Source organism: Macaca nemestrina, chromosome 18 (assembly GCF_043159975.1).
Source record: "Macaca nemestrina isolate mMacNem1 chromosome 18, mMacNem.hap1, whole genome shotgun sequence".
Lineage (NCBI taxonomy): Eukaryota > Metazoa > Chordata > Mammalia > Primates > Cercopithecidae > Macaca > Macaca nemestrina.
In genome coordinates, this window is record NC_092142.1 from 80,926,319 (window position 1) to 80,943,247 (window position 16,929).

Consider the following 16,929-nt stretch of genomic DNA (forward strand, 5'->3'; position numbering starts at 1 on the left):
CCCGATATCACAAAGGGTGAAAGTTAACACCTAAAATGGACACTGTGAATAGCTAATGCCTCTCCAGCAATAGCTACCATCTCCTCGAGGATTGCTCTGTTGGGGATCTGGGCCAATTTGGCGTTTTTCACATGCTTTCAAGCCTGATAGTGTTTTGTCATTCCCACATCAATCAGAGGTTTTAGGTAGATGCAGAGTGCATAAAACGGAAATAAGTGTATCTTGCCTTCTAAGAAATTCAAGACAGACATCTCCAACCCAACTAAGCCTACTTCTATGGCTCCAAACTGACTTCTATTGTACCCATCTAAAACAGAAGGACATAAGAAATGAAATTTCAAACTAATCTCTGCTTCTTTCTTTTCATTCCCATCTGGCTTAGTGCAAGGAAGTAAGAAATAAAGATTCAATCCAAGAACCTATTCGTAAGCAGCAATTTGAAGAGCCAATGTTTGGCAACAGATACCACTGTACACATTTTAAAACCCATGTTTCTTGAGAACCATCTCAGCCAACTGTGATCACCTTATTTCTGGCCTCTCCTTCACAGTGACAGAATCACAGAAGAAGGCAGCCAGATGAGAACTGCTATAATCAGGAGGAAGACCAATAGCCCATCCCAAATAAAACACTCTGAGTCACGACTTCCAGAACTTCTGCCATGACCATGGGCTTTAAACCATTCCACTGCTTCCTGGAGGTCAAATGGCTGAGCCTTATAACCTAGCTCTTTCTTGGCTTTCTCTAAGCTAAAATAATGTGTGACACCAGTTTTGTAAACTTCAGTGCGAGTGAGGAAGGGCTGGAAGTTGTAGAGTCGACCCAAAATGAAGTGAACCATCTCTGTTAGAAAAGCAAAGCAGTAGACCAAGGTCAATGGCAGGCGGGTAGATGGGAACGTGTAGCCCAGGCCCTCAACCAGAGGCCGGAAGAACTCAAAGTTGTTCACGGGTCTGCCATCTGAGATGAAGTAGGGCTGCCCAGAGGCAATATGGCCCTTGTCAGCTCTCAGGGCTTCTGAGGCCAGAATGTGAGCCTGCACCAAGTTATCCACGTGGACAAACTCAACCAGGCTCCTGGGGTCCCCGTAGACAAACTTGAACAGACCCTTCTCGATGTAGCTGACTATTCTGGGAAGGTGTCTTTGTTCTCCAGGCCCATAGATGCCAGCTGGCCTCAGAGCGCAGGTTCTTAAGATGCCGTCGCCTCTGTCCAGGGGTGTACCATTCGCCTCCAGCACCTTCTTCTCTGCAATAGACTTTGTCCGAGAGTAGTGATCAGGGTGGAGGTGAAGAGGCAGGTAGGGCAGAGATTCATCCCCATTTCTGATAACTTGACCTCCAAAGATGACATTGAAAGTGCTGGTGTAAACTAACCTGGGCACCCTTCTTCTTTGGCAAGCCTGGAGGATGTTGTCTGTGCCCCCGATGTTGACTTCTTCGATCAGGTTTCGATTGAGTTGCTCCCGCCCTGACATACCATAAGAGGCAATATGGAACACACAAGTGATGTCTGCATCCTGGAAGGCTTTCTCTATGTCAGACAGGTGGCAGATGTCTCCTTGTATAAACTTGATTCCTTCTGGAATGGTTTCAGCAGGGCTGCTGATGTCAAACAGAATCACGTGGACTCCCTTTTGGTTCAGAGCACAGCCCAGGCTGAAATGAGAAACGGTAAATGTTGCATCAAGTCGCTCTTAAGCTGTGCGTAGGGGAAGTGTATAAAGTAATTTACCAATCAAGGTGGGGCTGATTCAAGTCTTCTTGGCTCATCCTGAGCCCCTCACTATGCGTGTTCCTTGGTGCAAGGTTCACTTCTTCAAATTTTCAAAAGTGAGAATCCTCTCATCTACTTAAATTACAAAGAGAGAGGCTTTATCTTCAAAGAATGGTGGCATTTTTTCCCTTTGGTTCTAGGGCCCACTATCTATTCTTTGGAATATTTGAGAATAATAACATAACTGTGAAAAAACAGCTATGATTTAAAATTGTTTTTGGTGATGTGAATAGTCATCCCTCCCAATTTCACAGCTTTATAAAGAATTTTTCTTAAAGTGAAATATACCTGTAGTTCTCAACTGCAGTATCTGAGCAGTGGGCAACACAGTTCATTTCTAGTTTGACATTATACAAACAAGTAAAAGTCTACTCTGTTGTCAGAGTTGAAAGCTTCTGGCAACTACTAGTAAAATAATTCCACATGTATATTTTATAGACACACTTACCGAAAACCAAAATAGCCACCTCCTCCTGTAATGAGGACAGTTTCCTTTTGAGATCTTTTGGGGTCCATATGTGGCAGTCAAAAGATAACTGGACCTGTAAGAAGTATGCATCACTGTTACTGATCCAAATGCAAGTATCATTCCCCCTAATTTTGAGCTAACAAAACCAAAAAGTCAATATGCTGTAGTAGAATGAAAAGTTAAGGCCTGGGTCTAGTCATAGCTGTGTCATTTAGCTACTTTCCCTTCAGTTCCTGGGCTTCAAATTTCTCCTGATGTAATATGGGGACAGTAATATCTGCTCTGCCCACCTGAAAAGGTTAATGGGGAGGTTAAATAAGATAATGTAATTGGCAGTGCTTTGAGAAACACAAAAAACGTTTCAAATGTAAGGCATTATTGTTAATTCTTGAAAATGATTAGAGCCTTTTTGAAAAGAATTGATTCAAATTTGGTAGGAAGAGGCATTTCCCCCCCACCCCCCATGCATCAGAAAATTAGAGAGCACTCTAAAGGAATCTCCCAAAATCTTTTCTGTAAAATTGCACACTGCAGCATGGCTTAATACTGCTTTATTAGCCCTATACTTAAAAAATATATATATGGGGAAAAACTCCTTTATGTAGCAAACGATGCCCTACCTCCCCCACTGCAAATCTTGTAGGTACTTAAAGTACAAGAGCTCAGTGCCTTTGAGGGGTCCCACTTCTCTTTCCCTCTTCTTCTGTGGCCCTCCCCTCCCCATATTTCTTTCAAGGCTCCAATGACCCTTCTCCCAAAAACAAAACAAAATAAGCAAAAACTAAGATACCCAGCTCCTTCCATGTAAGAGGGAGAGAGGCCGGGTACGGTGGCTCACGCCTGTAATCCCAGCACTTTGGGAGGCTGTGACGGGCAGATCACGAGGTCAGGAGATAGAGACCATCCTGGCTAAGACGGTGAAACCCCGTGTCTACTAAAAATACAAAAAATAAGCCGGGCGTGGTGGTGGGCACCTGTAGTCCCAGCTACTCGGGAGGCTGAGGCAGGAGAATGGCGTGAACCTGGGAGGCGGAGCTGGCAGTGAGCCAAGAACACACCACTGCACTCTAGCCTGTGCGACAGAGTGAGACTCCATCTCAAAAAAAAAAAAAAAAAAAAGAAAAAATAGGGAGAGAAATGGAACAGGAAGCACACAGGTCCTCAAAGGCACTGGGCGCGTGCACACACACACACACCCCAACACGTGCGCTCAAGTCAACACAGACGCTCAGAGCTGTGGTTAGGCATGAAGACTGCAAGCAATCAAGAGCCCTACCATTTCTCTTTCCCAGCCAGGCACCCACAACTGCAGTCACTGCACCATGTAAGTAGACTTCAACATGGAAGAGTGTGGAGATGGGAGGGGAGCGGGAGCAGCAGAGGCTGGGGCTAGGCAGGATGAAGAGCTTGTATGGCAGAGAGGCTATGAGTGTGGAGTCAGTGTACATGCATAAAGAAAGAAAAAAATATGGGGGACAGGAATACACAGTGAAGGCGTCTTGCCTCAGCCCTTAAGTGGTTACGTGATCTTGGTCAAGACACTTCTCTAGACTTCACTTTTCTCTTCTGTCTGGCTGTGTGTTGTGCTATGTTACAGGAATGCTAAGGTTTTTAAAAAGGCAGCACGGTACAGTGGAAATAATAAAGACAAACCCATACCTAGTGCTTACTATTAGGGCCAGGCAGCATGCTAACTGCTTTACGTGTATGTTAGCCAATTAATCCTTTTAATAATCTTACCAGGAAAGTACTATTAGATCCTGTTTTTCAGCTGAGAAAAACAAAGCACAGAGACAGGAAATAAACTTGCCCAAACTTACCTGGATTCACACCCGATGGCAGTGTGGCCCCAGGAGCCCGTACTCTTAACCACTAAAACACAGTCTTAAATGGAAAGAGAATGGACTTTGGTGTCCACTTACCAGTTGTGGGATTTTGGACTGTGTGTTTACCACATGTGTTAAAGACTCTGAGCCTGCTGCTTCATCTAACAGTGGAGCTGATAATGAGCCTGCATGAAGACTGCATGGGATAATGTGCAAAAAAAGTCCAATAAAACACCTGGTGCCGTATGGGCACTCCACAGATGTCATTTCTTGAGTAGACTTTTCTTCACACTCCAGAGTTTAGAGATTCAACTAGTGTATCACATTTCCACATACCATGATTAGATCTCTCAAAAAGCACAGGGTTACAAAGAGTTTTGTAAGTTCTTCTGGACACCTGTGTGAGTGCATGAGACTGCCAATGAAACGAATCAGAGCACTCATGCAGAATCGGTCAGTGTGACAAGTGAAGACGAGGTTCAGCAAGTGTCTGTCTCAGTGGCTTGACGGTATGGAGAAGAGTGAGAAATACTAGGGAAACTGAGCAAAATGGGGCAGAGGATGACTGATGAGTTCCCAAGGTTCCATTATGCAACTGCCACGGTTGTGCTTTCAAGAAAATTCATGAAGAATGAACGTGCCAGCACTCCCTCAATGTATCTAACAGTGACCTTATGATTCTATTGTTTTCTGAGTGCAGAACACTCCCATTTGGATTGAAAGTGGTCATAAAACCAAATGCAGTCAATTCTATTCTTTAGTGTACTCACAACCCTTCATGACAAACAGTTTCACAACATGGTAGACATCAGTTACTGATATTTCAGTACAGACTTCCCATGTTCACCTCCATGACCTGGTCACAGTCTCCCACTCTTCTGCCACTGGCATTCTATGCTCCAACTGCACAGACTTTCTTTCCTTTCCTTGAAGACGCTGACCTCATTAGTGCCTCCTGTTCTCACTTCAGTGTGACACGTCGTGCACTAGGTCCTTTTCTAGCAGCATCTTTCTCAATATTTAGGTCTGCTCACAAGTCCTCAGAGAGGCTTCTCTGATCACCCTATCTAACAGAGCTGCTTGTACCCTAAACGTTGCTTTGTTTTCTTCATGGAACATTTTACTGTCTATCTAAAACTATTTACTTTTTATTATTGATCTCCTTCCCAGAGAATGTAAAGTTCTATGAGAACTGAGGCCCTCTGTCTTCTGGGGTGTCCCTACTAGAATCCAGAACATAGTAGATGCTCAATAAATATTTTGTTGAATCTATGGATTATTCTGAACACCCTAAAATATATCCAATTTAGTAAAATTGTGATGGGCACAAATTACTTTACCCAGGGCTCTGCAGTGTTTAAGAGTCACTGTTCTGCATGACATTAATGCTGCCATTTTAACAATAACATATCTCCTAAAAAGTGATGGTTATGGAATGAAAGATACAAACCCAAATGAGACAGAGGTCCTGCTTTCCAGAGCTTACAAATGAGAAAGAGGCTTCCACAGATATCAAAAGGAAAAGGCAAAAAAAAGATGAAAATAAAGTTACTCTTTTAATGTTGGTATAAACAAAGTGCAGTGGGAACACCAAGGTGAGGGGTAGGGAGACTGATTCTGACAGGGCAGATCAGGAAGAGTTCATGGGAGAGTGAGCTTTAGTGCTACAGGGTCCATGGGAGGATCTAGGTAGGCTGAGAGGAGGGTTATCACTGGTGAGGGTGAACCACGAATCAATGGATCAGAGGCAGAGAAGGCTGTGCTGGGCAGCTAACATGGGGAGTCCGCCATGGCTGGTGTGCAAAGAGAAGCACAGAGCTGGTGCTTGGGGGTGAAAAGACAGCCTGGGGTGAACCTGGAGAAAGGCTTCTGTCCCCTTCCATAAAGTTTGAATCCCATTTTTTTTTTTTTCGAGACAAGGTCTCACTCTGTTGCCCAGGCTAGAGTGTAGAGGTGTGACCACGGCTCACTGCAACCTTGATTTCCCGACCTCGAGAGATCCTCCTACCTCAGCATCCTGAGTAGCTGGGACTACAGGCGTGCACCATGATGCCTGGCTAGTTGAATTCCATTCTGCAGACAACAGAAGCCTTTTTAGGTTTACAGAAAGGAACTGTTGGGGCCACCTCAGTACTTGTGAAAGAGGAGGCTTCCCCTGGAGGAGGAAATGGGCCAGGGTCCAGGGAAGGGAGATGTGGCTCTAGGCTAGAGGGTTACCAGTGAGGACAAAAGGCCAGTGTGCTCAGGTGAAATCAGGGTGAGGGCTAGCGAACAACTGCAGGAGGTGGCAGCATGTTGCACCCAGATGATGTTCTGAGGAAGGCGACGTCATTAACTGAAACAGTAGGCTTTGGAAATGTTCTTGTCTGGCTGAAAGTTTTGACAAACAGGATGCCAGATAACGATTTAAGATCTTCTTAATATCTCTGTAAGAATTCCACCATAAGGAATTCTGAAAATGGACAAGGACTTCAAAAGTCCAATTAAAAAATTCCAACGGAAATACCTATCTTTAATTAGTCTTTGGTTTTAAAATTACACATTCCAGTCCAGTCACAAGACCACAGGTCAATCATGGTTCATGTGCACATTAATCAAGTAAGGAACATATAACTTCGGATTATTAATGCTTCAGAAACTTGCCAGGCCTAGTGATGCTACTCCATTACCTTCCAACTAGTTTCAGAATGATCTGAGGCAAAAACTTGTATAACTGATCTGATCGGGGGGTCAGAAGAGAAAGGTAAGGAAAAATAAATAACTTAACAAAATAAACAGCAAGGAAAAAGCTTATCCACCAGGCCAGTAAAGCCTTCACAGGATGGTAGCCATCTGCTGCACTGCTGGGAGCCGCCTCCTCCCTTCCTGATCCTCAACATTGATAAGCACGGAAAAATCTTAGCAAATGCATTTTGCAGACCTGCCCCCACCCAAAATTCTCATGAATGCTAAGCCAGAAGGGAGAAGAGAATATACAGTTGTTCTTCAGCCAGCTGCCTGATTTTCATCTACTCTGTGGCTCCTGTTTTATTAATTAGTTTCTGTCTGATTCCTTCTAGGGCTGGGCACTCAGACCTGCCTTTATAATGGCAAGTGCTTGAAGGTTCTTCCAAACTGTGGCTTTGTTCAGTAATTGCTCTCCCCTGGTGGGGAGGGCTACATCTGACCTGAGCAGTCATTTTGGTGGATACAGGTTAAAGTTAAGCACATGATCAAGGTGGAAAAAAAAAAAAAAAAAAAAAAAAAAAAAAAGCTTAATTACAAACAGGAAAAAAATAAAATTTAAAATCCACCTGACCTCTTGAGAATACTAAGGTAAAGCGAGGGGAATAATGTTGACATCTCAAGGGAAGTTATGAGAAAAAACTAGTAAAAGATGACTGGGAGTACTTTACATTTTAAAAGACCTAATTAAATGCTAAAGATCAGAAATGAGAACCTTCAACTACCCACGCAGTTCCTTCATCCCTATGAGTTCAAGATGATTGTGTTACTAGCCCTCTGGTATTATTATGCAACATAGAAATATGGGTGTCATTAGCATTTCACCAATAGAAACTATGGAACAGAGAGAATTTAAGACGGTTCCCATAAAAATAAAAACTTACGATATTTACTTTAAGAGATATAAAAAATATCTCCAAGTAGTATAACCCCATGATTAGGTGCTTTAAATCACTGTACAAGTGCTGACCAGAGGTAAAAGGTAACTGTATTGTTATTATATCAAGATCTGGCAAATATATTGATGCCAGAGGGCTTATGAAATGGTGCTGTTCAAATTCCATGCATGATCTGAAAATTATCTACTTGTGTTTAACATAAGGAAGTCAAAACAATAAAAATAAATATGCAGTTAGGGGTGATAAGGAGAAGAATTCTGATATAGATAAAAGAGATGTGACATATAAAATTCAAAAGGGGCTGGGTGCAGTGGCTCATGCTTATAATTCCAGCACTTTGGAAGGCTGAGGCAGGTGGATCACTGGAGGTCAGGAGTTAGAGACCAGCTGGGCCAACATGGTGAAACCCCTGTCTCTACTAAAAACAGAAAAAAGTAGCCGGGCGTGGTGATGCACACCTGTAATCTCAGCTACTTGGAAAGCTGAGACAGGAGAATCGCTTGAACATGGGGGATGGAGGTTGCAGTGAGCGGAGATTGCACCACTACACACCAGTCTGGATGACACAGCGAGATGCCATCCAAAAAAAAAAAAAAAAAAAATTCCAAAAGGCCAAAACACCTGGGAAGAAAATTAAGGGTATAGGGTTAAGTAAAAACCAGTATACTGGTAATAGATATGGGTATTTATGCAGGGTTTTGAACATAAGTAGGTAGCAGGACAGCTGTCTGTAATTCAGGGTCATCATCTGAGGTGTTTCAAATCTTGTTCGGCTAGCTAAACTTCTACCTAGATATCTATGGCACAAGAGCCTTGCAATTCTCCACAATGCTGATGACAAAAGAAATGAAAAAATTTTATAATTGGTATTTCCCATCTGTTTCCCAAGCTATCGTATAAATGCCATGTGAGCACAGACCGGCAATATCTGTAGGGACAAGGAATATCTAGCAGATTGTAGACCCAGTAAATCTAAATGGGGTGAACATTTTGCAAGCTCTTCAAATGCCTCTTTCTGTCCTATCTGCAAGGAGTACTACACTTGTATTTTCCTCTTCACTAAGTTAGCAGTTTGCCACATCTATACATTGAAGTAATATCAAGTAATTGAAGTAATATCAACTGCCACTTTTTTTTTTTTTTTTGAGATGGAGTCTCGCTCTGCCGCCCAGGCTGGAGTGCAGTGACTGGATCTCAGCTCACTGCAAGCTCCGCCTCCCGGGTTCACGCCATTCTCCTGCCTCAGCCTCCCGAGTAGCTGGGACTACAGGCACCCGCCACCTTGCCCGGCTAGTTTTTCGTATTTTTCAGTAGAGACGGGGTTTCACCGTGTTAGCCAGGATGGTCTCGATCTCCTGACCTCGCGATCCGCCCGTCTCGGCCTCCCAAAGTGCTGGGCAACTGCCACTTATTAAGCACTTACTCTGTGCCAGGCATTCTACAATACTCTGTCCAGGAATTATTTCACATACCTCTGAGATGAGTACTAATTTGTTAATTCCATTTTACAGATGAGAAAACTGAAGCTCAGAGACACAAAGTGCCTAACTCCAAGTGCTACAGCTAGCAAATGGTAGCGCAGGGAGCCATACCAATAACCCAGGTGCATCTGACTCTACAGTTCACCTTAACGCAGCAGCACTTGAGGCTGTGCAGAGCCCCTGCCTGAAGTGCTGGGTACTGACCTGAGTCCTGTGAGGGCTTTCACTGTTAACACATTCTGCAACCTCATCGCGGCCCCTGCAGTTCCCAGAGACTCTCAGTTTGGAAATCTGAGAATCAGACTTGGCTGTTCCACCAATTCCCTGTGTGACCCTGGGCAATTCACTGAACCTCTCTGATCATGTTTCCTCCTCCCCAAAATAAAAACAGCAACAACCATGGCTACACTTATTATTTATGATGGGTTAGGGAGTGATACAGTTTGGCTGTGTCTCTACCCAAGTCTCCTCTTGAATTGTATCTCCCGTAAGTCCCACATGTCCTGGGAGGGACCCAGTAGTAGGTAATTGAATCATGGGGGTGGGTCTTTCCCATGCTATTCTTGTGATAGTGAGTAAGTCCCACAATATCTGATGGTTTTATAAAGGAAAATTCCCCTACACAAGCTCTCTGGCCAGCCGCCATGTAAGACGTGACTTTGCTCTTCCTTTACCTTCTGCCATGATTATGAGGCCTCCCCAGCCATGTGGAACTGTGAGTCCATTAAACCTCTTTCCATTATAAATTACCCAGTCTTGGGAATGTCTTTATTAGCAGCATGAGAATGGACTAACACAGTAAATTGGTACCGGGTATGGGGTGCTACTGTAAGGGTATCCAAAAATGTGGAAGTGACTTTGGAACTGGTTTACAGGCAAAGGTTGCAACAGTTTTGAGGGCCCAGAAGAAGACAGGAAGATGTGGGGAAGTTGGGAACTTCCTAGAGACTTGAATGGCTGTGACCAAAATGCTGACAGCGATATAGACAATAAAGTCGAGGCTGAGGTGGTCTCAGATGGAGATGAGGAACTTTTTGGGAACTGGAGCAAAAGTGACTCTTGTTATGTTTCAGCAAAGAGACTGATGGCATTTTGTCCTTGCCATAGAGAACTGTGTAACTTAGAACTTCAGAGGGATGATTTAGGGTATCTGGGGTAAGAAATTTCTAAGCTGCAAAGCATTCAAGAGGAAGCAGAGTATAAGTTTGGAAAATTTGCTGCCTAATGATGCAATGGAAAAGAAAAACCCATTTTCTGGGGAGAAATTCACGCTGGCTGCAGAAATTTGCATAAGTAACAAGGAGCCAAATGCTAATCATCAAGACAATGGGGAAAATGTCTCCAGGTCATGTCAGAGACCTTCATGGCAGCCCCTCCCATCACAGGCCCAGAAGCCTAGGAGGCAAAAATGGTTTCCTGGGCTGGGTCCAGGGCCCCCCTGCTCTGTGCAGCCTAGGAACTTGGTGTTCTGTATCCCAGCAGCTCCAGCTGTGGCTAAAATGGGCCAAGGTACAGCTCAGGTTGTGGCATCAGAGGGTGCAAGCCCCAATCCTTGGCAACTTCCATGTGGTGTTAAGCCTGTGGATGTACAGAAGTCAAGAATTGAGGTTTGGAAACCTCTGCCTAGATTTCAGAGGATGTATGGAAACTCCTGAATGTTCACGCAGAAGTTGGCTACAGGGGTGGGGCCCTCATGGAGAACCACTACTAGGGCAGCGTGGAAGGGAAATGTGGGGTTGGAACCACCCCACAGAGTCCCCACTGGGACACTGCCTAGTGGAGCTGTGAGAAGACAGCTACCATCCTCCAGACCCCAGAATGGTAGATCCACCAACAGCTTGCACCGTGCACCTAGAAAAGCAGCAGACACTCAATGCCAGCCCTGAAAGTAGCCAAAAGTGGGGCTGTACCCCGCAAAACCACAGGGGTGGAGCTGCCCAAGACTAGGGGAACCCACCTCTTGCATCAGTGTGACCTGGATATGGGACATGGAGTCAAAGGGGATCATTTTAGAGCTTCAAGATTTGACTGCCCTGCTGAATTTTAGACTTGCATGGGGCCTGTAGCCCCTTCGTTTTGGCCAATTTCTCCCTTTTGGAATGAGTGTATTTACCCAATACCTGTACCCCCATTGTATCTAGGAAGTAATTAACTTGCTTTTGGTTTTACGGGCTCATAGGTGGAAGGTGCCTGCCTTGTCTCAGATGAGACTTTGGAGTGTGGACTTTTAAGTTAATGCCGAAATGAGTTAAGACTTTGGGGGACTGTTGGGAAGGCATGATTGGTTTTGAAACGTGAGGACAAGAGATTTGGGAGGGGCCAGGGGCAGAAGGATATGGTTTGGCTATGTCTCCACCCAAATCTCACCTTGAATTTTAGATCCCATAATTCCCACATGTCCTGGGAGGGACCCAGTGGGAAGTAATTGAATCACGGGGGTGGGTTTTTCCCATGCTGTTCTCACAACAGTGAATAAGTTTCACAAGAGCTGATGGTTTTATAAAGGGGAGTTCCCCTGCACAAGCTCTCTTGCCTGCCACCATGCAAGACATAAGACGTGACTTTACTCCTCCTTTGCCTTCTGCCATGATTATGAGGCTTCCCCAGCCATGGGGAACTGTGAGTCCATTAAACCTCTTTCCTTTATAAATTACCTAGTCTTAGGTATGTCTTTATTAGCAACATGAGAATGGATTAATACAGGTAGTTTAAAGGTTTAGCATTTAAGCCTCAGGACAATCTTCTGAGGTAGTTACTAGTCTTATCAGCTTTCAGAAATGAGGAAAACAGATCAGAGGTTAGGAACCTTGCCCACAAATTATGCAGGTCATAAGTGGCTGGGCAGGATTTAGGGCTTGAAGCCGGGTCTGTATAACTCTTAACTACCACGTGTAATGCCGCACACTAAAGCTGGGACAATGCAGATTCACTTAGGTCATTATCCTACCACTGTGAAAGGAAAATAAATCTTGGGGCTCCAAGATCACTAAGGTAAAGGGAAAAGTCAAGCTGTGAACTGCTTAGGGCAAACCTGCCTCCCATTCTATTCATATATTTCTGCTCACCGAAATAAAGGCATATCTGATTGCTTCCTTTGGAGAGGCCAATCAAACTCAAAAGAATGTCACTATTTGTCTCTTACCTACCTACGACCTAGAAGCCCCCTCCCTGCTTCCAGTTGTCCCGCCTTTCCAGACTGAAAAAATGTTCATCTTACATCTGTTGTTGTCTCATGTCTCCCTAAAATGTATGAAACGAAAATGTGCTCTGACCACCTTGAGTATATGTGGTCAAGACCGCCTGAGGCTGTGTCATGGGTACATGTCTTCAATGTTGGCAAAATAAACTTTCTAAATTAACTGAGACCTGTCTCAGATTTTCAGGGTTCACTCCACCTCCACAATTTCTGTCATGTCTGGTTCATCTGGTACTATGACTAGCCTATAAGGTTTTGTTTAAACCTACTTACCTTTTCCCAACAAACACATGCAGTTTAAATGGGAACCTGTCACTGCCATTTTAAGTGGGAAACCAGAACCACGTCATAATGAGGAGGAAATCGTTCCCCCAAAGTGTGCAGAAAATCAATAGGAATCAAGTATAGCCAAACACCTGTGGAAAGTTCGGAGATTGGGGCCTGCTGTCCTTAAAAACAAAAAATGAAGAGAGCCAGTGTTTGAGACCTTGGCGACATTCTAGAAAGCCAAGCTGCGCCCGGCCCCCTGGGATCAGGAAGACACCTGAAAGGGGATGCTCCTTCCCGCCACCCTGCTCAGTCATTCATCACCGTCCCCCACCCCCGGGAACGCCACCTGTTGCGTTCCAGGCCAAGGCGGCCCAAGGTCCCCGCAGAAGGGCGGCGGCCCCCAACCCCAGCCCAGGCCCACTCACAGCTGCAGGAACAAGGGCGCGGCAGGCAGACTATGGCAGGCGGGGAGGCCCAGCCCTCCCTAGCTGCCCACCGTCCCCGCTCGGGAGCCGGAGTCGTCGGACCGGCCTCCTGGAGCCACTTCCGGGCCTCTCTAGGAAGCCTGGAGGTCTCGGCGTCTCTATGATGCGCAGGTGTCTCGTTCACCTTTACCAACGTTGGGGCGCCAGGAAGTTCGCTCCTTGAATTCCCCCACGTTCCCTGGCTGTGCGTTCCGCCGTAGCGGGAACCCTTTTAGGGCCACATCTTCCCCCACCTGCCCTGTCTGTGCGTTCCGCCGTGGTGGGAACCTGTTAGGGCCACGTCAACTGCTCTTCCCACCTCCAATGTCTGCTTTTAGACTTTTACCTCCATCTTTCTTTATTACCAAGGCCTAGCACAGTGCCTGATAAATAGGCGCTCAGGTCAGCATTGCTTGGGTGGATGGATGATGGATAAGGCTCTAAAAGGCGACAGAATATTCACTCTCCATGTATCTCTTTAAGTCTCTTTTATCTCTGAGTTTCCACATCTATGTGTGCCCATGTGTTTTCCTGTGTCCCTAATTTTCCTTATTTCTCTTTGTTCTGGTCGCCAAGCAGGCAGTAATGCCAAGACTAATCTTTGTTGCTGAATGAACCAAGGAACGCAGAAAGTTGGTATCCTCACTCAAAAGTCTCCTTTTGAGGCCCATCTTTTGTCTCCTTATCATGAATGTGGTTCTGTGGATAGTTGCAGACTGTACACGTGTATGGAAATGCGTCCTGGAATGGATCCCTGGCTGGGGAGGATTTCATTTTGGTGTCTTGGAGGATGGAGGTTTTGACTTCATATGCTGCTTTTACCGATAGAACTTGTCCCAAATGCAGACTCAAAGAGGTTCATATCAATTGAATGATTTACCACTCAGTTTTCACTAAGCACACACAGTTATAAGGACAAACTCAGGTCCTAGGATAGAAAAATTAATGAAGGCCCCGTGAAGAAAGCAAGAAGTGCCAGTCCCTGGCACTGGCCTCTCTCATAGGATGTTCTGACTCTTCCTGCCTGTCTTGTCCTCACCTGTTACCCAGGCATAAGTCATAAGAGACTTCTTGTACTAAGCAGTCTTAAGGAACAGCTTTGCAGTGGCTGCTTAGGATACATAAAAATTAGAGGAGAAGAGGAAGAATATTCAGGGGGCTGAGAGACCAGCTATATGCTCTTGAGACCAGCAGCCAAGGAAGAAAAGACCCACTGAGGATGCAGTAAAGAAGACAGATTTCCTTTGGGGGATTACAGGATCCTCTGAAGGATACCCAGATTTAGAGTGTGTGGATAAACATGAGAAATGGTGAATTTAAATGTTAATATTCTTGTGCCACCAAGGACTCTTCTAAAATATAAGCAGGCGTGTTTTAAAGGAAAATTACAAACTCTGTAATTGCTTCCTTAGCTTCCATCATAATTTAGTGAGTCGATTTTATAAAGGTCTGACCAAGAGATCTAAGATAGAAACGACTGGAGAAAGAAATTAACTTCAACGTGAGTTTGTATATGAGTGTTTGTTTAGTATTGTCTTCCCCCAGTAATATATCCAGGCAGTGGATGCATCTCAGAAAGATCAGTTTGCCGTCGCAATTCCTCACAGGTGTGAAGTATTTTATTTCTCACTCTGATCACCGTCCAATGCAGTCTGCAGGGACGGGAAGAGTGCTGTGCTCCACATAACCACTCAGGGATCCAGGCTTCCCCCATTTGCTAAGCCATCATGTTCAACTCTTACCTGCCAAGGTCACTACAGAAGGGAAAGTAAGAGCTTGGCTTTCCCCAACACTTTTCACTTCAAGGCTCCTGCATCCCTTTGAAATTCTTCAATCTCTTCACAGCCCTTAGCTTATCTGTAATTATCTTGCATATTACTATAATGAAAGCTCCGTGAATGCAGAGACCTACTTGATTGATTGGTGTCTCTCCACTGCCTACTATAGTGTTTGGCATAGAGACAGAAGTTTTTTTTATTTGTGAATGAATGAGCAAGTGACTATATGTCGCATTTCTGGTTGTCCCTGTTCAAATCTCAGGCTAGCAAACGAGACCTTCTTTTGGCCCAGCTTGGATCAGAAATCATCTCTAAGGCAGTCACATGAGAACCTTGCTATCCAAAAGTATGGACCAGTAACATCAACATCACATGAGAGCTTATTAGAAATGTTGGGTTTTGGATCCCATTCTAAGCTTAATAAATACAAATCTGCATTTAGCAAAATCCCTAAGTAATTCTTATGTATAGTAAAGGCTGATAAGCACTGCCCTAAAAGTGCTATGACTTAGTGGTAGTACCACTACAATTCTCTGAGGTGGGTAAGAGAGCCCTTGTAATAGTTCCACACTGCACCTGGAAATCAGGTGACTTTAAGTTACTTACCCAAGGTCACAGAACTAGTAAATGACGGAGCTGTGATTAAAAGCCAAGGCTTCTGACTTCCATATCCTTCACATTCCATCTCTTTCACTATGCAGCTCTCTCTCCTAGATAAACCTATTTTCTTTCACCAATAAAAAATATATAAAGGGGAATAAACAGAAAAAAATTAAGCTATATTTAAACAGTGGTTAATGGTTTCAATAATTGATTTTAGAAAAGAAAACAAGCATTTATCACATGCAGTACATTTCATAAAATGGTTTTCCCCATTACATATTAAAGAACTCTCCAAGTAGCATAATGTTTATATTTTCATTTATTCAGCAATTAAGCAACTTAATATTCTTTTAGAAGCATTTATAGCACTTATTAAGAATTATCAAGCATACTATTTGGGTCAATGGTTTTTCTTTTTTCCTGTTAAAAACTTCTGAAATAACTCATTATTATTACCCTTGCTTCACTCAGTACTGATTAAACTAAGTGTTTAAATAGTGCTGACTAAACCTACATGTTATTGTGAGTGTCCTGGCCAAGGGCTCTGTGTTCAGTGCTCAAGCATTTGGGCCTCTCCTAGAAGGACACAAAGGACCCTTTGAGACAGTAAAGCTTATATTTGCCACTTTCATGTCTCAGTGTTTTCGGAAATTGAGGAGTCAGGATACCAACTATGTTCATCAGGTCTCTTTGGGTTGCAAATCATAGAAATCCATCCCAATGTAGATAAATCAAAAGTAGGGATGCTTGGCTCCTGTAACTGGAAGCTCAAAAGGTGGATCTAGCTGTCGAACCTCAGACATCATAGAGTCCTCTCTCCTTATCTCTAGGCTCTGGATAGAGAAAGGTTAGTATAGAACATGTCAGATGTGGTTTTCCCCAAAGAAGGGATTTTTGGCACACACCAAATAATATCTCACTATGCCAATTAACAAAATCAGTTTGTGCTTTGTGGAAGATTGCCAGTTCTTACTCAAAATGTCTTTCCCTTCTTCCATAATAATAGTGTTGTACTTGCACATGACCATCCAGAATAAAAGCTCCACTTACCAGCTTCCCTTGCAGCTAGACGTGCCCATGTGGCTAAGTTTTTGCCAATATAATGTGAGTGGAAGTGATAGGTGCCATTTCTGCATCACATGCCTAAAAGGAAATTCATTTCTCTCTTTTCTCCCCTCCTATGGACTGACACTGAGCTTTGCCTCAGCTCCAGCCCTGTAGGTGAAGATAGTACCCCTATGAGATATTGGAACAACAAGATACAAGGAACCTGGGACTTTGAATGACCTTGTGGAGTACAACTGTCTCACTAGGCTCACCATTCTAGATTACCTATACTGTTATTTATGACACTATACATTTTTAATAAAAAGTTTTGTTGAGATCATTGTAGATTCACATGCCATTGTAAGAGAGCTCCTGCATACTCTTTGCTCAGTTTCC

General features: G+C 44.1%; 1 protein-coding gene across 16 annotated transcripts in view; it reads right to left on the reverse strand.

Moving 5' to 3' along the window:
* Positions 1-473: 473 nt before the first annotated feature.
* Positions 474-16,929, reverse strand: part of LOC105491203 (short chain dehydrogenase/reductase family 42E, member 1) — a 31,531-nt gene continuing 15,075 nt past the window's right edge. For 5 of the 16 annotated variants that reach the window (XM_071085009.1, XM_011757378.3, XM_071085011.1 and 2 more), the window contains 3 exons: positions 15,490-15,610; positions 2,225-2,318; positions 474-1,658 (listed from right to left, as the gene is read on the reverse strand). In XM_071085009.1, the coding sequence (XP_070941110.1) occupies positions 545-1,658; positions 2,225-2,292 (1,182 nt within the window). In that variant the 5' untranslated portion in view covers positions 2,293-2,318; positions 15,490-15,610 and the 3' untranslated portion in view covers positions 474-544. The other 11 variants (XM_071085015.1, XM_071085014.1, XM_071085013.1 and 8 more) reach the window with 11 other exon arrangements.